General features: G+C 49.4%; 1 protein-coding gene across 1 annotated transcript in view; it reads left to right on the plus strand.

Annotated features, from left to right (window-relative positions):
• Positions 1 to 1,416: 1,416 nt before the first annotated feature.
• Positions 1,417 to 23,555, plus strand: part of GALNT14 (polypeptide N-acetylgalactosaminyltransferase 14) — an 86,874-nt gene continuing 64,735 nt past the window's right edge. Inside the window, exon 1 of the mRNA XM_027696536.1 lies at positions 1,417 to 1,602. Coding sequence (XP_027552337.1) covers positions 1,474 to 1,602 — 129 coding nt within the window. The 5' untranslated portion in view covers positions 1,417 to 1,473. The remainder of the gene's footprint in view (positions 1,603 to 23,555) is intronic.

Here is a 23,555-nt window from a genome sequence, read left to right on the forward strand (position 1 = left end):
TCAAAGTCACACAGCTTTAAAACAAAGAAAGAGAAATGTCCCTTCTTGTGGATGCTAATGAAATTTTTATCTGGGCATCTTTCTGTGAACGTTGGGCCTGAGAGGCATGGATTATGTTAGGGGAGAAGGGCTTACGGAGCCCTGGAAATAAATCAGAGGAGGACAGAGGATGAAGATCACAAATGATAAATTAGCAAGTGACAGAAAACAACTGCAGAAAATAATAAAACCAGGAGGAGTGTGTGAGAAATGCATAGGAGAGGTTGTTTACAACATGTGCATCGGACTTTCCAGCATTTGACATCTTATCTCCATTTCATTCCATATGTTACTTTATGCATGGTTTCCTGTTTTTATGGTGTTTGTTCTATAGTATTTGTACTAACATGAATGACTCACATCTGCTCCAATACTTAATTTATTCTCTAATGTCTTCTGCAAGGCTTTGCTCAGCTTGTGCAATACTTGTCAGTGGTAAGATCCGAAGAGCAGTGTCAGGTAGGTGAGCAGGGATAGCTACATGAGGCAGCTTGTTTCTGAAGTCCTACTCTGTTGTGGTGGTGAGTTTTTTTTCCCCCTTAGCAAGGTCTGTAATTCCCACTTTGGCTGCCCTGTGTGGACAGGCCTGCTGTGCTGGGGCTATGTATGGAGCCAGCAAGGAACATCCCATGGGACAGGGATGACAGCTGAGGGCCATTCCTGAAGGAGACCACGGCCTGGCACTAAGCTGCTGCTGGCATACCAATAGCTGATGATTATGATTTTATTTTTTAAGTGTTCTTGACAGCTCCAGAGACTCACATCGTCTCTTCCAAATCCAGTAATTAAATTCCACCTACCTGAAATCCCCCTGCTGTTTCAATTGGTTAAATTAATCTTCCCATCATGTCTGAGCCTCCTCTGTGTGTTGTTGAACGGTGGCCTCCCCTCGCCCCGGAGCCGGACGACGACCGGGACGGGGACCCCGACCGACCTGGGCGAACTTCGCAGCGGCGCAGCCCAGCCCCGCGCATCCTTTCGCGTGGAAGTGGCCCGGACCCACTCACGGTGCGTGGGAGAGAGATGGCCGTCCCCGATTATACACACACATCTCCCCCCCCCCCCCCCTGCCCCTCCCCCCCCCCGGCTCTGTGTCTCCGTCCCCGGGAGCTGCCTCCCGGACAGGGAGCAGACAGGGCAGCGGCTGCCCTGCGATTCCCCTGCGGTACCAGCCCGCCGGTCTGCCCGCCGCACCTTTCCCCGGCGAGCGGCTCCGGCTCCAGCCCCCCTCCTCCCGGCACCTCCTCCTCCTGTTCCTCCTCCCCTCCCCTCCCCTGCAGAGCATGCACAGCCCGGGACTCGCATCGTCGGCTTCGAGGCGGGCGGGCGAGACCCTCCTCCCCGACTAGCCCTGCTCCTGCTGCCCCCGGAGCTGCCCGCGGCTCCCCCTCGCCTCCTCCCTGTCCCCCTGCCGGACTTTTCCCTTCTCCGAGGATGAGGCGGCCGACGCGGCGGCTGGCGCTGTCTCTGATGGGGGTGCTCTGGCTCGCCGCCCTCCTCCTCTTCTTCTTCGGGGCGCGGAGGAAGTTGGAGGCGGCGGAGCCCGAGGGACACACGCCGGAGGTAAGAAAGGAAAGGGCGGCGGGGCCCGGAGTGCTCCGGCGGGACTTGGGCGCGACGCCGCCGCTGCCCGGGGAAGAAGTTCCCAGCGGTTTTCGGGACCCCATCACGCTCCCCTTAAAGTTTGGTGCCGGCTCTGTGCCTGTGCGGTGGGGGGGGGCGGTCTGGCCCTTTCCATACATTCCTGGTCGGGCCCCCCGCCCCCCGCCTGCCCACGGTCCCGGACAGCGGCAGCCCCCGCCGCCCTCCCCCCCCGCTCCACCGGGGGCTGTCGGGGCTCCCCCGGCCGCGGGTGCCGCCGGCGGTGCCGACCCTCTGCCCCGCCGCCAACTTCGAGCATCCCTCGCTCCGGACCCTGGGGAGCGGGGACACCGGCGCGCCCCAAGAAAACGAAACGCGTGGTTTGTGTCGCGGGTGGGGAACCGGCGACTCCTCTACCCTGTGGGTTATGCCGTGTTTCCGAGCTCTGCCCCAAAGACGAAGGGCTCGATCCTGTCCCCGGGCTGAAACGAGAGGGGAGCAGACGGCGAGCACTCAGGTGGTCCGTGGTTGGGGTACACGGGCTGGCCGAGTCCGGTTAAACCGCTGCGGCTTTTCGTGGCTGGTTGTGATGGAAGACTAGAGACGGGCAGGATGCTGCCCTGTGAGTCCCAGCCTGGGTGGAAGGAGGGTGCGTTTGCAATCGCGCCTTTCTATGTCATGTTTGAGTCCCTGGAGTGCACCGGAGTGACAGCACGGGAGAGATGCGAAGAGCATCTCATTCGACACAGCGAGTGCATCAGAGGAGTTTCGCTGCCCAAACGCTGCGAAAAGCGAGATCTGCGAGCAGCTTCGGCTGAACGAGGTCCCGTGTCCTCTGCAGGTCCTGTGTCCTCTCCCAGCGGCTGAGAGCTGCTGGGGCTTAGCCGAGGGTTAACTTTCCAAAGGACAAGGATTAAATGCTGCTCTTAGTTGTACTGTGTAAATCTTGAATTAGTTAATCTGGGTTAGAGCCCAGATCCTGAAAATACTCTGAGATTAGGGTTACTGTGGCAGAGGAAGAGTGCGAGCCCTCAGCCCCCTTTTTGCACCAGTGACACCCAACAGCGTTTGGCCCGTGACTTGTGACAGCTATAAGTGTTTGCCACATCTTTGTAGAGTCTCCTATATGTGTGTCTGTCACCTCTGCAACTGAATTAACGACCTGATTGGAAAAAAAAGTCAGAACTCATAAAGCTTACTTTGATTTTTCATCCTGAGGAATTATTGGTTTTCCATGTTTTTTAAATAAAAATGATTGAAGAGGGTTTTTTTCAGCCTTTCGGAAATCTTTCAATCCTAGCAGAAGGGAATGAATCTATGCAATTTCAGGCCCCAAAAATAAATAATAATATATACATTTATTTATTTATTTAAGCAGGAGAAAGGCAATAAGTCACTGAAAGCAGAGCTAGAGGACAAGTGCTTTCTTAACCATAACTAGGCTTTGGCATCAATAGGTTTCTATCAGAACTGCATTCTTAAAAATTGCAAAAGAAGACCTCCCCTATATGATGGGGGGCTCCTGTATTCTCCTTGAAATGAACCTTGCTTCTTAGTTAGTACCAGCTGCAGCTGAATTGCTGCCATTTTGCAGCCCGTTTGACTCTGCTCCCACTCAAAGCTCCCCCAACCTCAGGGTGCAGGTTGCTTATGCTCTTAGGGGCTGGTCTTGGCTCCTGCAGTAGGTGAAGTGAAATTCTCCCATCAGACAGGATCAGGCCCTGAGTTTCGAAGTTGCAACTGCCAAGTTGCCATAACTCCAGCAATTTGACTGCTTAAATTGCCTCTCCTTCATTTCTTCTGAATTTTCTGTCAAAACAGTTGCATCCCCTTGAGATCCATAGAGTGCAGATTCTTTTTTGTTTTTTAATGCATTGCATTTTTTGGCTTTGAAAACTGCTTTTGAGCACATGACTTGTAAGTTGCTTATGAGCATGGGGATGTGGTGTCACTCCAGTTAACACCTCTGAAAGGCTGCAGAGCTGATTTGGGTACAACAGACAGGGATGCTGCAGTCCGGAGGGGAGCCTGGTGGTGTGTCCCCTTGCCCTGGCCGGCGGGACTGGCTCCCAGAGATGAAAACTTGAGCAGTTAAGAGCTGTCCTCCTAAATTCCTAGAGAAACAAGAGGAGGTGGAAGTTGCTAACAGTAGTGCGAACATTGTAACATTGCCACTGAGCAAATCCACATAAACTTTCCTGGCAGTGTTTTCCAACGTGTTTCCCCCCCACCTCCCCACTATTGCCTTCTCTCTCAGTTGAGCTGTATTTCTGTGAACATATGCACACTATATATCATGCCTCATGTAGATTTAACCTTTAGACCCTTCTTACTTAGGCTCCAACTGGTAATGCTGCCTCCTGCCCATGCCTGTCTCCTGGCAGGGCTCATGGCACACATCCAGTGCTGGGAGGCTGGAGTGCCCAAGCTCCTGGCTGGCTGTGGCATGTTGGTGCCTTGCCAAGGGCCAACAGCAGAGCTGCTGCCCTTGGCTGTTTGGGTGCCCATCCATCACTGTTATTTGTGGTTCTTTTCCCTCCCTTCCTTTATTCCAAATCCTGTGCAAGATCCAGGCCTCAGCTTCCCGAAGGAAGGCTTGTGATGCTTTTCTTATAGCTGGAGAACCCAATATTGGGGTAGGCAAAGTCTCCAAGGACCAGGACCTTGGTGTGAGGGGTCTGATGCAGTTTTTCAGTCCTTCCTGCACCAGAAACATGCTGCTGGCTTGTCATTTCGTGGTCGCAGTGGAAGCAGGCATTTGGGGCAGGTCTAACAGCGCTTTGGGAGCTTTCCCAAGCTGCTTGTGCCTGAAGAGGTAGGCACAGCCCTTGTAATTAACTTGGCTTCACCTCCCCAGTTGTGTTTGCTTTTTTTTCTGTATTCCCCTGTAATCCATCCCTGTGGATCTCTTGCTGCTGCCCGGTGGCAGGCAGGCTTAGAGGGCTCCCCTTTTTGGCAGCCCTTGCTCCCCTCAATTCCTGTCACTTCCTTTCCCTCCTCCTCCTTCCTGCTGCCTGCAGCTGCTGGTGGTATGTGCCAGAGCGGTGGGAGCAGGTTGAGGCTGGATTTTAGGGTGTGGGACTCCCTCATGTCTGTGGAGTTTAGTAACCTTGCAGGACTGGTAGGGTATGGAAGAGAATCACTCACAGTGTTTGGGACCATGAAATTGTTCCTGGGTCAACTTCCCCAGTCCCTCCAATGCTGTTTTTACTGCTGTTGCTTGAGGTTTGGGGATTGTTGGTTTTTTTTGCTTTTCCAAAGGGCAGATCAAGCCCTATTAGTGCTGTAAAGTCCTGTGACTTGGCTGGGAAGAGGAGCCATAGGAGTGTGCCTGCCTCTGCCAAGGGACCATTACCCGCATGGCCCGGCCGGGTGCCTGGTTAGCAGCCATGGACTCAGCCTGCAGGGAAGCAGTCTGATGGATGAGTGTAAGGACATGGGGCTGGTTGGGGTCATGGATCAGCTGGGACCTGTTGATGCCTTCTGCCTTCCCTGCCTTTTGGCGGAGGATTTCGAAATACTTTTCAAGCTTTAATTAGTTCCAGCCTGTCTCCTTGTCCCAGCAGTTTTCCGGCTGGATAAACCAGGACCCAGAGAGGCTAATTGAACTTTGTATCCTTGTGGGTCTTATTGACTCCAGAGGAATTGGAATCGTTCAACCCTCTTGGAAAATCAGGCAGCCAGTGAGCCCCCTGAAGTCACACAGGGAGGAGGTGGTGTGGCTTGGCATGTGCTCTGGTAATCTTGGCTGCTGCCTGGCATCTCCCCTGCCTCCCTCTGATAAGTCCCACTGCTCTGCTTTGGGGGGGGGGGGGGGGGTGAGGGAACATGCAGGCTAATAACTTAATTACATTAAGGAATAATGAAGGGAACTGATACGAGGGATTAATTACAAGCAAAATCCTAAATTAGTCGTGAGGAGTACGTGTAGCTGGCTCTGCAGCGGTTTTGCTGGTGTGCTGCTCCCGTGCCCTGTGCCAGGCTGTGGCTGGGTGGCCCCAGGGGATGGTAATAAGGGAGCAGGAGAGGAGTAGGTGTCTGACAACCCCTTGGTCATCTCATCTCCTCCACCTCGTGAATCTGTATCAGACCACAGTGGGACACTGGCTGTATAGCAGAGCCCTGCAGTGGGGAGGGGTTGGCAGGGAACTGGGCTCCCTTGCTCAGGGCCACCAGTGTGTGTGGGGGGGGCAGGAAGATAGTTTTTGTTGGGTTTGGGGTTTTTATTTTTCTTCATTCTCTCCTGCATGCTAGTTTGCTCCCTCTGATGGATGGCTAAAGCACAGCTGACAGCCTCTGGAGGGAAAGTGAGTCTGTCACGGGCTTGATTGCAAGAGAAAAGCTACGGAGGAAAAGTTTCCTTTATTAAAAAAAGTGACCTGTTATGCTTGACTTGTAGTAGTGTTTGCAATGGAGCAACTCCTTTCTGATTGTGCTCAAGTGCAGCTGGGGGATGGCTCCTGGGAGATGATGAGAGGCTCAGCACCCTTGCTGCCTACTCCAAGTGCTCTGGGGTGCTCAGCATCCTGCAGGGTCAGACCTCAATGCAAAGGAACCCTTGCCAGCTTTGTGCTTGTGTGTCTTGCACCAGCCTGCATTTCCTTCTGCATCATCGCCATCTAGAAAGCCTCAGCACCTGGAATTCAGTTGACAGTCTCTAGATATTAAATTCCTGTCAGTTTTATAGCAGCAGAGCCACTTAACAGATTAAAATAACTGTGTATCCTGCAAAAATTCAGATCTTGACAATTAAGGGATTGAAGTGGCAAAGCTGTTGGGAACAAGGAAAAAAGGCAGTGTTAAGTACCTGGGAAGCTTGTGTTGACTGGGACTTGGGACTTGGCTGGAGGCATGGATAGGTCCAGGATGTGAGAGAAGGGGAAACTTCTGTCATGCTTTGCTGCTGAAATCCCACTCTGAAATCTTCAAGAGCAAACTGAGGCTTTCTAGGATGTGTAAAGCTTTGGTGGTGCAGGAGGTGGGGTGGAATCCAGTTCCTCTCTCCTGCTTGTGTATTTAGTGATGGATAAAACAGAAAACTGTGCCCAAGCTGTCCTCATCTGTGGGGCCAGACAGGACATCAATGAGTGCCATTTCTCAAGCACTTTGTTTCCTTCTGGTGGGATTGGGAGAGAGGTTTTCCAGCATGGCAAACCTCCTTGTACAAATACCTGTGCCCTTGTGGAGGAGGACTGGGGGTAGAAAGTCTTGCAAAAGTCAGCACCCAGTTACCTCGGTGACTAAACCGGCTGCGGACAAATGGTGAGCAGCCTGCCTTGTGCATCTCGTTTAATTAACCTGCCCACTGCGCATCAAGGCACTCTCTGAGAAACCTGTGAAACAATAACCAGTCAATGAAAACCCTCTTAATTTTTCACTGGTAATTGCAATGAATGAATTTTGCCCCTGTTACATTCTGGCAGAGCTCCGTGTTGTAGCTGTGACTGATGGGGGCATAAATATTGATTGAACAAGACTTGTTTGCTTTGCAAAACAGCGAGCATCGGGATATACAGGTGCCTGTCCTAGCTTGGTGCTTTTAAAAAAAGTATCAGAGAAGGAGGGATATGAGGCAAGAATTCTGCTTCTTTGATGGTAAGAATATAAATAAATTTCTGTGCAGGTGGTATGTGTTTTGTTGACAAGAGGTGTTGAGCACCAGAAGAAGAAAAATACTTCTTATTGTGCTCTAGAAGGATAAAATGAGTTGAAGACGTCCTGATGCTTCAGTCTGAAGGGGTGTTGGAGGTGGTGATGCTCCCAGGCTGAGCTGGGTTCAGGAGTGTCATAGTCTCTCTTGTAATCTGTTTTTCCTATCAAGGTCCCTATGGAGCGCCCTGCATGTGGAATCACTCTGGGCTGCAGCATCCCTCAGCAGCTGGTGTGACATTGTTCGGTGTCTTCCTCTTGTAGGTAACAGGGAAGGGTTCAAGCCCTTGCCCTTGGGTTTTTAGGAGGATGCAGCTCTGGCTCATGGCCCAGAGCCCTTGGTGAGCTTTAGGGGTGAGCTTGACAAAAGCAACTCCTGCTTTTTGAGCAGGGAGGTCTCCAGCTCTGTGTCTGGATGCCGAGGCTTCGCAGACACAGCACGTATGTTGTGAAGCATCTCCACGCTTGAGAAACATGTTGACTATCAGGGAAGATGTTTTTTCCGGTTTATCCTCGCGCCACCTCAGGTACGCACAGAGGTGGATTATTTACTCAAAAAACCTGTCTGTTTTCTCCTTGCTCTTCCTTTTCTTGATAAGAAAACATCATCCTGATTTATTTTGATGGGCTCATGGCTCAGGGCCTGCCTTGTCTGCGTTTGCTTCTTGTTCTGCTGAGACATCCCTTGTCCCTGGCTCTGCAATGTGATCTGTGCCTCCCTACGGGCAGGGGACTCGGCACATGGGATGGCTGCAGGGTGAGAGCTATAAATGGCAATGCTGTGCCTGGGGAGGGCAGGTCCAAGGAACATTTATGGTGCTGTGACTACAATTTTTCTGTCCCTCCTGAAGCTGAAAGGTTGGTTGTAGGTGTAGAGACCAGGGCAGAGCACGCAGGGCACGCTCTGCCTAGCTGCAGTGGTTCCACAGGTGTGAGCTGGGCGAGCTCTGGCACTGGAAGGGCAGTGCAGGGAGAGGCAGCCCTGCGAATGACACCGCTTTATAATCCTGTATAAGTGCAGGTGCAGCATTATTGTCCAAGGCTGACAAATCCCTGGGAAGCTGAATATGGGGGTGTTGTGAGATGAGTGTCTTTCTTGGGTCCATGGATGTGTGTGCTCTGCGCACACAGCTCACAGGAAGCTGGTTTGGCACTTTGGGCATTTTTGTCTCTGCTCTAGTCTCCTTGCCAGTGGGAAGAGCGAGCTTGGGAGAAGTTGTGGAAATGCAAATACAACGTACTTTGTCTGGGAAAGTCTCATCTATGAGGGCAGCCCAGCATTTGGTGCAATAAAACCAAGTACGGGAAATGTATCTGTGGAGAACGCAGAAGCAGGATCTGTTTCAGGAAGATGTTTGCATGGAGGAGTAATTACGTGTAGCCTAACGACAAAGGGTGCAGCGGATTGACTATTAATTGGAGTAGCGCGAGCAGGAGATTGCTGGCATTAGCTGTGTGTTTCTTGCTGGCTTCCTCCTGCTTAAAGAAGGAAGGGGTGAGGAGCAGATGATGGGGGGAGTTTGCTCTCAATCCACTTTCCCGTGCAATGAAAAAGCCATTTCTCCCCCTTTGTCTCACAGTGAAATGTTCAGATTTTGCCAGCGACACTTAGTGCAGTTGCTTACTAAGCTGCAATTAAATTGATTTCCCATCCTTTTTCGCCTTTTTGGTTCCAAAATCTCAGCAGGGGTCAGCTTTATGGGAGGAGTGAGACAAGGAAGAGATCTTGAGCCCTGTCTTCTGCTCCTCTAAATCAGTATTGCTCCACTCTTCATATGCATTTCCAAAGAAGCCACAAAAAGGGGGCTGCCTAGATAAAGGTTTTTCCCGTGTAGCTGCTGCTGTGGTGGGAAGGGCAGCCCTAGGTCAGGCTGGATTAGTCTATAGGGTACCTGGGAAGCCTCCCACTGTGGGATGGGAACTGGAGGGCTGGTGCTCTGGGTGCCAGTGGCAGAGGAGTGCTGGGAGGAGGAGGAGGATGATTTTTCATTGTTAACACGTGCCTTCAGAAAATGATCAGTGGTGACAGGTTCAGCAGGAGTTCACCCCTTTGTTTATGGAGGCAGCATTAGTAATACTAATAGTTTGCCTTCAGTCCCACTGTTTGAAAGCCCCGTGTGACTCGGAGTTAACCCTTACTGCAGCCCTGAGGGAGTGAGAGGTGTGGTGGTCGTTTGTTTGGGAAGGGACAATGTGCCAGTGCCACTCCTCCGTGGGGGGAGGAGATTACATGGTGGAAGGAGGACTGTCCCCAGCCAGCACGTGTGCAGATGCATTGCTGGTGGCACTGGGGGGATAGGGTGGGGCTTGTGTCCCCCACCAAACCCTGCCTTACCACACATAGGCAGAAATTAGTGATGATTTACTGCAAAGCATCTCAAGCTCCAGCTTTGTTATATTATTTGGAGTAGCAAGTGAGCTAATGATTGCATCTCGTCTCAGAAAGTACTGCGGGAAGTGCAGTGCCAAAAGAAAATTGATTCAGAAGCAAAACAGGTTCATTTTTCAGATCAGGCTGAAAGACAAGGGAAAGAGAGATTCTTCTTCCTTTTTTTTTCTTTTTACTTTTTTAAATTTTATTTTTCTCCTCCATCTCAAGTACGACTCGTAGCTTTCCCTCTTCGGTTTTCTAGTGGAAACACCAGTAATAAACCTGATTGGAAAGTGATGCGAGGAGAGCAGGGTTCATGCAGTGCAAAAACAAACGAGCTATGAAATCACCTTCTATTCTCCAAACATTATTCACAGAGCCAAGAAAATTGAGACGGATGATTCTTTTTCTTTTGAAGCTACTGGAGGAATAAGTCCAAAGGATGTAATTTGGCCCAAGCCAGGAAAGCAAGGCTGCTTTGTCCTGCCTTTCCAAATAGCTTTGCCTGCATTTAGACACACACCATTTCCTCCTCAAGGACCACTGTTGGCATCCGCCGGTTACAAACACACCTCATAACACATTATGGAGACACACGGCGCGCAAATAAGACATGAATGTGTTCAGCAACGCGGGCCTTGGTTGCAGCCCCCCTGGGCTGGGGGAGTTCATGCACATCTCTTCTTTCTTGTGCATTGAATTTTTAGTTGCTTGTTGTGAGATGGAGAAAAGATGAGAGGGAAGAGTCACAGGTGTGAGCAGACTAATTTTCAATGGTTGGCTCAGTTCTTCTTATTAAACACTGATTTTTTTAAAAAATATTTTTAATACTTTTTAATTTATTTTTTAAAATATTTTTGTTTAAAACTGGTTTCTTCATCTAGGTCAGGGTAATCTGCTTTACCCAGTGGGTTGATTCAGAGTCCTTCAGGATGGAATAATATCCTTTGGGATTTGCCTTCGGGGATGTTTGGTATGCAGCCCCTTTGCACTTTGACCTTGCCCAGACGAAATGCAAAACTCAGGGTCTTGTTGGGGAAGGCAGGTGGTTTTCCAGCGGGGCAGACAGCAGGAAGACACAGGGAGGCTGCTGGAGCTGGTGTGGGAGCCAAGCAGGGAGGGAAGCTGTTATGTAGCATGGTCCTGCCTTTGACAAGAGTGGAGCTGGATGGAGAAGGAGCAGGGAAGAGTCGTGGTGTTTATAATGCCCGTTGCATTTTCCTGGCGCCATAATGCAGTGTAATCTGGAGAGAGACAGATTCAAACATGCGTTAACCAGCCATCTGCTGCTGTGACTGGGATCCAAATGGATGAATATCCCTATAACGCTCAGCATTAAACCTCATACGGCGTGTAGGCTGCATATGGTTTGCTCCTGGTGGTACTGTGGAATGATTTGTGAAGAGCCCTCCTGTTCTGCCTTCCCATCCCAGAGGAAGATCTCTGCTTTGGGTATCTTCAGAGAAAAAAGAGCAACCATCGTGCAGCCCTTGGGGATGGGCCCTCAGCGCAGCGGTGCACCAGCAGCTCTGTCTGCTGGGTGTGGCACGAGAGGAGCTGATTTTGGGGTGGAGGAGACAAAAAGTATTTACTGGGCCAGCTAGCACCAGGTCTCCCCGCCCCACTGCCATGACATGGAGTGAGGGAGAGTTGGATAGATGGACGGAGGGATGGTGTTGGATGAAGGGTCAGACTTGATGATCTCAGAGGTCTTTTCCAACCTGGTTGATTCTATGATTCTATGGACAGCTTGCTGCGGCAGAGGGATGGCACACATCTGGGGAAGCTGTTAGTGGTGGTTCACTGCTGTGAAGTTGCAGTTTTGGGAAGCAAAAATATAAAGAATATCAATTTGCCTTTGTTTTTTTTCTTAAGTTTTGACACTTTTTACCATATAATTAACTTCCCACAAAAAATATTGTTCTAGAAAACCAGGACTGAGATTTTAAAGTGGAGCATGCTGTTGTATACCCATCACCATTTTAATTTAGCCATTGGAAATGGTTGAAGATGGAATCGTCTCTGTTGCGATGATGTACGAGAGCACCCACTCAGCACGCTGGATAGCTTCTGCTCTCTTTTCATGTGACTATTTCCTTTCCTGCAGACCCTGGAGCCCATAGATGAAGCATAATGTTGCATATTTCTATGCAGACTTTGCTGTTGTTCTCATGCAGTCGAGGGCTTCACAAGCAGTAGTAATTGTATTTACAGAGCTATGAATAAATAACGATAAACGTCCCCCTTGCAGAGGTGATGTGTGAAGGGTTTGGTCAGATGAGAAGATCAAGCCTGCAAAGAGCCTGAAATCTGTTGAGACTTCAGCTGCTGCAGTCTTAGGAAGCGTCAGGCATTCGTGCAAAATTAGGCTTTGCAAAGGCTTCTCACTTTACCTGGTTTGGTGGCATTCTCAGGGGGAAAGTGAACTATCTGAGCCCATTAGGGAGATGGTCATCTGCCCAATCTGAAGTTCCAGCCCCACATCTTGGAGAAGGAATAGCACCTCAAAACAGAGGTCACCAGGTGAAGTAATCTGAAATTTGAAGTTAGACTTGCAAGTGGCAAAAAAGGGAATCAGATGATGAGAAAAGTGTTACGATGCCTGGTGACGTGGCCTTTATTACTGTGCATAGGTATGAATGTGTCTTCTCAGCAGGGACCTCCTGGATATACCTGCACACTGAGGAAGCACAACATTTCCAAAATGAAACATAAAATACAAACACAATCTACCTTGCCAGGTGAGCTCCAGCAGGCATTTGAATGCCAGGGAAGGTCATTCAGATGTTGTTCTTCACCTGAGGCACGGCAGGACTCAGGAAGGGGAGGACACCTTCCCTTCTGAAGGCAACGTCGGCAAAGGAAAATCAGTTCCAATTTGAACTTCGCAGGCAGAAGCTCCGCTTGTGTGCGGGGAGCAGGAGGAAAATGCATTGGCACTTGAGGGCACCAGCAGCTGGGAGGTGAAGGGCGGTCAACCTTCCCCAGCAGGCACAGGCAGTGTTCTGTAAAACAGGCCTCCTTTGCTCTTGGTGCGTTATTGCATCCTTGGGAGATCGGATCCCACTGCCAAATCCTGACCCCGTATATGAAACGCTGCCCAGCAGTGAAGAACATCTCTGCTCTGTAGCTAAACCCTTGCATATTTTCTGCTTAACCAGAGTGTGGTGCTGAGATGGCAGTCGCAGCACTGGGGCAGACCTGGTAGAAAGGCCCTCGCTGTACGTGCAGCAACAGAGGCAGGTCCAGCATGGGGATTTTAACTAATTAAATAAAGTGTAATTTGCACCTTTTAATCTCAGTGATTCCTGCATGTGGGCACCTGTATTTAGGATAAAAGCTTATTCTGCTTCAATTAATTTTATATCAATATAAGCTGACTAATTAAAGGTGTGAATGAAAGGCCAGGTAGCTAATTCCCTTCCCTCTGGTGCACAGGCTGCACTAAGATAACTCGGGGGCTGGGAGCTCTTGGCAATGTGGGCGTTAGTCCAGCTGAAACAGCCAAACAGTTTTGAGTTTCCATATGTAAATACCAACTGGGATCAGCTAAGTTTTGATGCAGATCTCCTGGTATTGACATCAGTTTGGGCATTGGCACCAGCTGTGTATGTGGCTTTGGGCAAGCCAACATTTCTCTGAATGCAGGCTTGGGTCTCAAGATGTTCTCCCCATCTTCATGCAGAATCAGCAGCCATTGCTGTATCTGAAAGGTAAAGGAGATGAATTCTCACTGTTTTTCCTTATTTCCAGAAGCTGTGTTTCAGGTCCACAGGCCAGGACTGGCTGTGTTTCACCGGTGTTTCATCACAGTAGGATGCAATAGATAACTGGCTGTTTCTGTGTCAAAATCGCAGAGAACTCTTCAGAATTATATTAATCCAATAAAAGAGTTAAAACTTTCAAAGTGTAAAAGCTGGGGACATTTCTCCTTTGAGAATGAACTAATGCTTGACCTGAAAAGTATGATATATCTCTAGTCCTGAGGCACAGCTAAACTCATGCCATGCTCAGGATTTCTTTTCCTCCCCCTGTAATCCTTTCCCAGTGCATCAAACAGGTACAGCAGATCGATTTGCTCAAGCTCTTAATGTTTGCTCCGTGTTACAGAGACCCAAATTCCACAAGAGGCTGGCTTTCATTGAAGGAGATTTTCAAGCCACCGAGTTCATCCCAGCACGTGCTTAAAGGCTTTTGCCACATGGGATTTGGTTTTGAGAGAAAGTGCGGGGAAGCCAGCGCTTGCTTTTCTGTAAGCAGGGCTGATTTCAGTGCCGTAAGGAGCACGGCAGAGTTTGATAACCCAGCAGCATGGTTCAGTGCTTTCCCTCGTGCTGCCTGGCTGTGTTCTTGCAAGGAACCACAGTGTGATTACAAGGGCTGTTAAATGCCCTTAATATTCACGCTGTTGGAGAGAGCATTACTCCTGCCGGTTCTGCTGTCTGCTGCTGTTTGCAATAGCATTGCATCGATGATTAAATCACCAATGCTGCAGTGAGGAGCGTGTGAAGCCCCTCCAGCCAGGAGATGCAAAGGCAGAGTTAAATCCTTCCTGTTTGCCCACTTCTTTTCTTTTTTTTGCTGTATCTTAACAACATTTTTTAAACAAACAAAGCACAGAGGAACAGTTTGGAGCCATGAAATGAGACGGGAAATGAGCCTCTTGCAGAGAGGTTAAGAGAACAGGGCACAGGCGCTGCGAGGGAAAGGAGCTGGAGGGCTCAGGGCAGCACATGCGTGATGCAGCACTGCTGTGCACGCTGCTTCTCCTTGTCTTCTTTTCAGGAATAGATGGGAAAAGCAGCAAAGCGAGTAATATATATATGTGTGTATATAGACTTGGTGGGGCAGCAGATGGGGGGATGGCAGGGGGTGCTCTGATGGTGGTATGGGGCAGCTTTTGGAGCTGAAGCCAGCAGCTGCTTATCATGAGAGAGCCCTGTTCCATCCTAACCTCTTCTGGGTGTTCAGGGGAGCTGCTCCCAGTTGGTGTTGGGTTTGGGGAGTGTTCATTCACCTCCATGCCTGTGCTGTTGCCTCAGCTCCTAGGTTTCCTTATCTGGTGCTGGGATGCAGCTGTTTCCCCAACAAAGCCTTGTCCCTTGTATGCAGTCTCAGGTGCCTGAGAGGGTCTTCAGCCTGCCAGGTATTTTAGGGAAAAGAGCCAGAAGCAGATTCTTGGCACCCTGTTTCACTTGTTGGACTGCCCCCATCCCTCTCTCCCACAAGTCTGTGTTCTCACTTTCTTGTGTGCTTCTGTGCTCGACCGCAGGTATCACAAGCAGGTGCCTTGTCTTGGAAGTGCCCCTGCATTTCCCATTTGGCTCAAAAATGTGCAGTGTCCATCTGGCCACAAAGACTTGGATTTAGCTCGTGGGGCCTGGGGCTTTGAAACCCCTGGGGGTGTCTGGGAGAGAGGTGCTGAGCCGAGCATCCTTGTCTGCAGGGAAATGCTGGGGACTTTTCTGAGGCCAGTTCCTGGTGGCACCGCAGTGGCTTCGGCAGCCCCTCTTTTCTGTGCAGGTATTGCTGGGGAGAAGGCTGGCACCTCCACCATCGACTTGTTTCCATGGCTTGCTCTCACGGGGTCTCGCTGAGGAGAGTCCTGATGGGGTGGCCATTAACGAACCTGTTGGTTAATCGCTCCCGTCGGTTTCAGTTAGAGGGAGCAGCGTGGAGGGGACGCCTGGCTGGGCGCCGGCAGGAGGCTGTGCTCAAGGTTTGCCGAGCCTCCATTGATTTTTGAGCTTGTCACGCTGTTCATTAGGAGTGGGAGAGCAAACTAGGTGCTTAGGAGAAGTGCTCTGAGTCGATTCTGATGGAGTGCAGGTTTCTCCACTGCCTGGTTAAGAAGGAAAAAAAACATTCTTGCCCAAGTCTCCTCTGCTCCTAGAGCACTCAGCCTCAAATCTCCCATCTTCGAGGGGTGCCCCGGCAGGACATCTGTCCATCTGCCCTGACACTGCCCTGTTCTTGCAGACTTGCTACACTGAGAAGGAGCGCAGAAAGTTGTGCTGTTTGGTTCGTGGGATGATTTTGTTCCCTGTCCCTCCCTCTTGTCCTGCCAGGTTCCCACGGCTTGGTCCCTGTTGTGTGTTGAGCTTGCTGAGCATGTTGATCATGCTGGAGCTGCATTGATCGAGGCAGTAAATCAGGTTGCTGGTGCTGTGGATATAAATGATGAATGTAATGTGAACCAAAGGGGAGCAGAGAAAAAAACAGGGGGAAACAAAAGGAAAAATTGGGAAGAATATAGTGTACTGAACAATGAATGGCCTATGAGTTGAAATACCTACCTTGACCAAGGCCCCTCAGCGCAGCAGCATGGTCCTAAAGATGGCATAAGGTGCTCCAATGGGACCTGATGGGGAAGGAAAAGGGGGTTCCCACGTGTGCAGAGCTGCGCTGGCACCCCGCCTTCCCTCCCTGCTTGCTGACAGCAGCTAATGGATAGTGGAGGTAAGGATGGAAGCTGGTATCCGCCATGTGGGACGAGGTACAGGACTGAATAGAGGGCACCAAATGGAGCTAAATCATAGGCCAATTTATAGTCTTGCTGCCTACAGATGCGGGGAAGGTTTGAGCGGAGATACTATTGTTCAAATGTCTTTGTAGCTCTTAAGGTTGCAGCCTCCCTGTTTGCTGCCTGCCTTAGCAGGGTTTCCCTTTTTTTAGAATTTTTAAGCACTTTCCTGCTGGTGAAAGGCTGAGAGCCCCCAAGGCTTAAGCCTTCCACTGATTTCAGCAGTTTCTAGGTCCCTGAGCTGCCCATACGGTGTCCCTCAGCCCTGGCCCGTGCTTTGGGGAGGTAGAAGTTCGGAGCTGGGTCAGTGGCATCTCCACCGGTGGGTAGTTATCCAGCTGAACTGAGCCTGCTGGCTCCCTATGGGCCGCAAACCAGATGTTGTATGGCAGTGATTTAAAGTCTCTGTCATTTAGAGACAAATCGGTGGTAATGAGTCTCTTTTTATAGACAGGGACTTCGAGGCATGGGAAGATTTAATGGGAGACGCTTTGTAAAATTAGCTGCTTAGCTAACTTTAGCAAAATCTTAGCCAAATTAACTGAAAATTAGCTAAATTCAGCTGAAATCATTGGAGAATTCTTGATGGGGGGAAAAGGAGAAATTTTAAGGGCAGGTGAAGAGTTAGTAATGCTGCTGAAGTTGTAACACCGCTCAGTAGTTCAGGAGTGTGCCCCTGCCTTGAGTATGCTGCTGAGTTTTGGGCATCTCACTGGGATGGGTCCTGAGTTGGAAGAAATTAAGGTGGATGCTGGAAAGTTATCTGCAGAGAAAGAGGAGAATTTCACTTGTGGGCCTTACTGCTGCCAGGCTGCTGTGGCATCAAGCACTTGATGGCTGGCAGCAGTAGGATTTGACATCTGCGTGGCCATCCTCAGCCACAGCTTTTGTAAGAGGAGGAAAAAGAGATGGGAAAAAAAAATAAAGTCTTGTGACTCAGGAGGGTGTCTTGCTGGCAAAAAAATTGGGGAAAAGCATCACTCCTGGGGGAATTGTGTGTAGCTGCCAGGGCATCTTCCTGCCTGGTGTTGGAGGCAAGGTGTCTGGTTGGATGGTTTGGGAATGATTCATTTTCTGAGGTTGAGTATGGAGAAAAAATAGTGCTGCTGTAGTCCCACACCCTTGGAAATGAAATGGAGAATGAAGAAAGAGAAAGGAGAGATGAAGAAAAGCCTCTGTGGCTGAAGGAGGAGGTGAAAGAGGGTAAGATGAAATTCAATTCTGTGAGCCTGGCTGTTGGCCAGGAAGATGTGGTGAACTTCTGCTGTGTGCCTTGGGATCTATCATGACCGGGAGCACTTAGGAGCTATTTCTCCTACAACAGAGCTACATCTTTCTGCAGATGTTAAGTTGAAGAGACAAGATGGATTGTTGCAGAAATACAAAGGGCTTGGATGTACGTTTTTCCTTTTATCCCAATTTATGTTCAAGATAGTTGTAAGCCCCATGGAATATTTTTCCTGGTAGAGGATCTGGTGATGTGCTAGTGGCTTTCTGTCTTTTGGCTTTTTCCGGAGGTAATTCTGGTGGACTAACCAAGGGGTGGCAGTGTTACTGACCACCTGTGGTGAAGCCAGTCCATGGAGTCACCACCTCCTCCTCCATTAGCTGGGAAGTTTATGTTCCCTGAGGATCAGGAGGGACTGGAGATGTGGTTTTGTGGACTGTACATGCCTGACCTGGCTCTTATCCGCTATTTTCAGCCCTTGGAGCTGTCAGAGTTGTTTCATCTGAGTGGTACAGAGTCAGGAGGGCAGATGCCAGGGGAAGCCATGTGGCAGCATCCCTGCCTGCAGCAGCAGAGCTGGGGACCCCAAAGTAGAACTTAAGGCTAACCCTAGAGCCTGCACAACTGGGAGGTGAGAAGGGGATGCAGAACTGGTTCAGTGAGCAATGCAGGGGTTTGCCCAGCATCCCCACCTTGCTTCTGGGCCAGAAATTCTTGTGAGGTTTTCAGGAAAGTGGTCTTGGAAGAAATATTTCTGTGGAGGCAGAAATCTGAATAATCTCTCAGTTTGCAGACAGCTCTGATAAACTGTTGTTTTCAGATGCAAGACACAGGTCAAGCAGTTTTTGTGCTTCCTGCAAAAAGACCCAGCCCCCAAACACATCCCCATCATTGACACAGTGGGTAGGGCGAGGAAGAAATACATTGTTTTTTTTTCATTCGCTTTCATTAAATATGCTATCAACAAACATTCACCTTGGCCTACCCAGAAGCACTCAGTTTTTATTAATGATTCTTTTTCTCTACTCTGGAAGCCTTCCAGTGACAGCAGTCCCTGTGCCAGCAGGGCAGGGCAGTGTTGGGCAGCATTTAGGATGTGGGTGAACAGTAGCACCTGTGTTGGGCAGGGGGCTTGCTGTAACATCTTAACCCTGACCTTGTTTTTCCTCCTGTGGCTCCTGTGTGCCCATCAAGAATATGGTGTGGCTGGGGCAGCTCTCACAAGCAAGTGTAGCTCTTTTGGGTTTGAGGGTAGTAGTGAACTGCTGTGGGAAATAGCAGTTTCTTTTGAAGCAATCTTCTCTACAAAAGTCCCCTTGAATTTAATGAAGACTTAGAAAGTTGTTCCTGCAATTTTTATGCCAGCGTATAGATATCCATAAAAGAGCCCTCCCATAAATGGAACAGAAAGGAAACCATTCATTTTAACGTCTGTGCATTTATGGATTGATCTTTACAGAATCCTATTAGTTTCACTGCCAGTAAGTGGCATGAGGACTCTATTTCAAGCCAGACAATGTCAAGATATAGAGGTGGGCATTAAATATCATCCTACCTGTTGCTGTTCAGCTATACTGCTCATGTCTGAGCAGCATGTGATGGCAGGGGCCAGGAATGTCAGGTCGATCTCCTTCCAGCTCTTTGTTAGTAAAATCATTAGGAACCATGATAACGTAGGAGGCTGGCATTACACTGTTTCAACAGCCCATTAAATAGGTCTGATCATTTTTGTACAAGGCTTCCTTAAAAGCAAAGAAATACTCTGCTGGAGTCATTCCTTGGTGCCGGCTTTTGAGAAAGCAATGATTTATAAACCTCTTCCTAAATAAACAAGTTACATACAATGAAAAAAACCCCAACCAAACCCTTAAACCACAGACTGCTACTCTTCCCCATAATGCAGACAATTTCTGGATTTTTTTCTCTTCCCCCTCTGCCAGGTGGAGGACAGATCATCCCCTCCCTGCCCAGAGGGCTGCTGACAGCCTGGCTCTACCTGCCCATTTTACACTTTTCCTTCTCATGGTGTTTGAGCTGCTGACAGCCCAGATGGTTTCATAAACAGCTACCTCTCCTTGGGCTGAGGGTAGCTTACCTTCCAGTGTCATTACCAGGCTCTCAGATTATTACAAATGAAAACATGCTATTAATGTAATTTCCATTTTTTCCCCCCCTGTTTAAGCTCCCTGCTTTGTGCATCCCACTCAATTTTGGCAGTGCAGTGCTTTGATTTTCGTTGATGGGTGGTTTTACTTTTCAATTTCAATTCCAGCTGCATTTGGTTTGCAGAATGTGGGGGCTTTACAATTAAAACCAAAACTAAGCCACACACGTTGAAGTGAGGCAGGAAAAGCAACAGGCTGACACTTTCAGTGTGGCACAGCAAGTGGGGGACATTGCTTAGCCATGGTCGTGCCAGTCTCCTGCTTGGGAAAAGCAAATATGTGATGCCTTACCGGACTGTTTAGGAAAGGCAAAGTAATATGAAAGTCATATACATATGTATATATATAGATATGTATGTTTTCCTATATATAGGTTTTCTGTAGCTGAGAGGGAAGGGGTTGTTGCCAAGATCAGCAGGGTAGCATCAGATGCCACGTTATTTAGGGAGTTGATGCTGCTGGTTTCCAGCCATCTGATCACACACACAAAAAAAGACACAAAAATGTGTTTTAAAGTTGTTTCTCATGTTTTACCTCTGTGGGCTGACCAGGTCACCTCTGCGTTGTCACTGTTGTTGCAGTGGAGACTCTGAGGATGTCAACTCGGGAAAAGAAAAGGACCTTTTTGAGGGTCAGAAGAAAAGAGAGGAATGTTAATAAAAGAGCCTGACTCTGAGCCTATTCTCTCCCTGGCTGTTACAATACTACTCACATCTTTTGCCCGCTGTATCTTGCAGGCTGTGAAAGTAGAAAGCTGTTGAGGTGAACATTGGTGCCCAAAATCCCTGCTGTTCCCGTCACTGGCAGGCACCTGCCAACACAGCCTTGCCACGAGTGTTTTCCTGCCTCACTGTTGGGGAATAGTTTCTTGGGTTTAAAGACCACAAGGCTTTTATCCCTGGGCAGCCTCGGGCTTCGCCACTGGTCTGAGCAAGGAGCTTTGCTGCTCTGCCTGGGAACTGGTAAAACTAGGTAAGCCAGCTCAGTGCTGAGCTCCCAAAAGTGGTGCAGATGCTTTGAGCTTGCCCTTTTTGCCATGTGTAATTTCTGAGTTCAGCAGAGGCTGGGAGCTGTGTTTGGAGTGAGTTTGTGCCGGGGCACCTTTGAATTGCAGGGCTGGGCTCCTGGCAATAACACGATTTGGCTGTGACATCTGTAGCCTAAATTTCATCCTGTCCCAAGGCTTCTGAGCCTAGTTGGAGCTGGATTTTTTTTTTTAATTTTAATTTTTTTTAAACTTGAATTGGACTGTATTCAAAGAGCTGCCACATATACCCACAGCTGTGGGAGAACCCAGCAGCTGGGCTAACAGCTTATAGCACATTCCCAGTGGGTTTACATCCCCTGGAGAATTTCTGGGCTTCTATGAGCAAAGCAGTCACTGTCTCCACACTTTAGCTGCCCCATCAAGACATGGGGAAGGGATGGGGAGCACTGGGTGAAGCTGTGCTGTGACCTGGAGGCACAGGGCAATGGCTGAGGGAGCTTCCTACACTAATTCCACTGCTCTGTGCTTTCCCACGGGGGAAAATGTGGCCTGGGAGCATGGCAAAAGCTCACTTTGCCACTTACTTCACCCACTTTGACGCTTAAAAGCAGCTTGGTAGCTCCCTGTGTAAGGCTGTAATGAAAATTGTGCTCAAAGCAGGGCTAAAATCCAATTTCTTTTGCCCTTTAATTATTTAATTTATTTTCTATATTTAACATGCTTGCTCTTCATGAGTCAACTGAATTTTCATGTAACTTTTTTTTTTCTCAAATATTTATCTGTGTTGGCGGAGGGAACATTTTAAAATGAGCCTCTCAGAACTTGCCCTAGATGCCCTAGTGTTTTTTCTGGCTTCTCCCGCTATTGAGACAGGGTAGTTACTTGCTTCACATTTCCCACGTGTTTTCCCTGGTGCTTCCAGTACAGATAAAATGTTAAATCAAAGCACAGAGAAGAATTTTAATTTTGTTCCTCACCTTCACCACTCGTGTCTCAGGAAGGAAAGGGCTGGTGGGCTTAGCCTGGTGCTGGCAGCAGAGCCCTGCTCCGGTAGTGCTGGCTGCCCATTCTTGTTTGGCATCGCTGATGCTGGACAGGAGTGAGGGATAAGCCACAGCGAGCCTGCTGGAGCTCAGCTGTGGTGTTGGAAATAGCAGAGCCCCTGCCAAATGCCCTCTGGAGGGGAAAAACATCTTGTCCTGGTGTACCAGGATCCTGGTGCCTTTTAGCAGCCTGGATTCGTATTTTAGAATAATAAGGCCTTTGCTGCTGGTCTTTTTGTAGTCACATTTAAGTAGTGAGGCAGAGGACAGGACTGTTGAACAGCCTTTCCTGGGTGACTTGTGCTTGGGTTCTCCTTGTGAGGACAAGCAGGATGCTGCCACGTGAATTGCCAGCAAATTCGGCCTGCTTTTGCTCCTGCCATCTCAGAGGGGTGGAAATGGTGCAGAGAGGGGACAGAAGGTGATGCCTTCTCCACAAGAAGCAGGCTTGGTCTGCTTAGCCTGGGATGGAGGAGGGGAATTGTGTTGGAGATCTGGAAAATCATTAATGGCAGACAAACGGTGGATAGGAAATAGCTCTCATCTCTTCCTGGACAAAATCTGGGATCATCGAAGAAAGGTGGCAGGGGCAGGTTCAGTTAATTTGGATGCCAGCTGCTTGTGTAGCCCCCTGCAGCAGCATCTTCTGGGTGCTGAAAGCTTGCCTGGATTTGATGGTGACCAGAGAGACACATGGGAAAAAGGTCCGTGCAGGTATTTAATGAGAAGGTCTTCCTTTTTCCCTGCTGCTCTGAACACCCTGTTCCTCAGCTCAGCAGTTTAAGAGCCGGGCGGTACAACCTGGTATCACCACAGTGGCTGTGCCTGGCCAGGACAAGCCCCCTGCCAGTGCAGGAAGCTGGGCAGGGAGGAAGGTGCATCCCTCCCGCCGGGGCAGGGGCTGCTCTGCATCCTGCTCCGAAGCTTTAAGCAGTGTTAAACACAGCTTACCAGGGCCATAGCACAGCACAGACCATTAGTCTTGCTGAGTACAGCTATGATCGTACTTAGCGCTGCCTTCCTATCTCTCCTAGCTGAACTGTAGAGCACTTTGCAATGATTAATTCAGCATGAGACTCTTAAGTGAACATTATTGCCCCATTTCAGAGCAGACATAAAGGTCGCTGGCAGACCAAGAGCAGAAACTCTTTGCCATACAGATGTTCACCAGCCCAGCTATCTCTAGCCACTGGTTACTTCCCACTGGCCTTCTTTTGTCTCAGCTCATTTTTAGGTCCATTTTGTTGCCCTTGAGATGTTGTTCCTTCCACTGCAAAAAGTGGGGGTGTGTTCAGATGCTCAGCTGTACCTAGTAGTTTGGGACTAAAACTCTCTTTGACTGCACAGGATAAAAAGTCTTGGCTTGTGTAACCAGTTATTTCTGGTGCATCTCTCCAGGCATCTGCGTTGATGTGGGCGGCAGCAGCAGCATATGCTGCCGGCTGCACAGGGACCAGTCTTGTCGCCATCTGCGCGCAGGCTTGCTGGGGCTGTGGAAAGTGTTGCTGCTGGGGCTCTGTGTCCCTGCCTTTCCCAGGGCCGTGCACGAGCCTGGTGGCAGGTCATCCAGCTCAGAGCTGAGAGCCTGCTGTGGTGTGTCCAGAGCTGTTCACATCTCATGGGAGATTTTTTTCCTTTGGGCACCAGTGGAGGTAGAAAGAGTATGAAAACGCCCAGCTGGAGCTTGTGCTCTGGAGATGCCTTTACAAGCAGTAAATCAAATATAAAAGCAGTCAGGTGTTGGTTTTTTTTCTTAAGAGCCATCAGGACCAGTGCTGGTTGAGATGCTTAAGCCTGCCTGCCTCATACACAGCTGGTAGGACCTCTGCACTGGCTGCTGTGTTTTTGGGAAGAGTCCATGGAGTAGTATGTCTGTTCCTTAGCAGGTCTTCTCTATCCACTGGGTTTCTGCTCTTCTATGAGGTGTTGCAGCTTTTACTTGCTCCAGCATGCCAGCATGCTTGTCAA

This window comes from Neopelma chrysocephalum, unplaced genomic scaffold (genome assembly GCF_003984885.1).
Source record: "Neopelma chrysocephalum unplaced genomic scaffold, ASM398488v2 Primary Assembly neopelma1_108, whole genome shotgun sequence".
In the NCBI taxonomy this organism is placed as follows: Eukaryota; Metazoa; Chordata; class Aves; order Passeriformes; family Pipridae; genus Neopelma; species Neopelma chrysocephalum.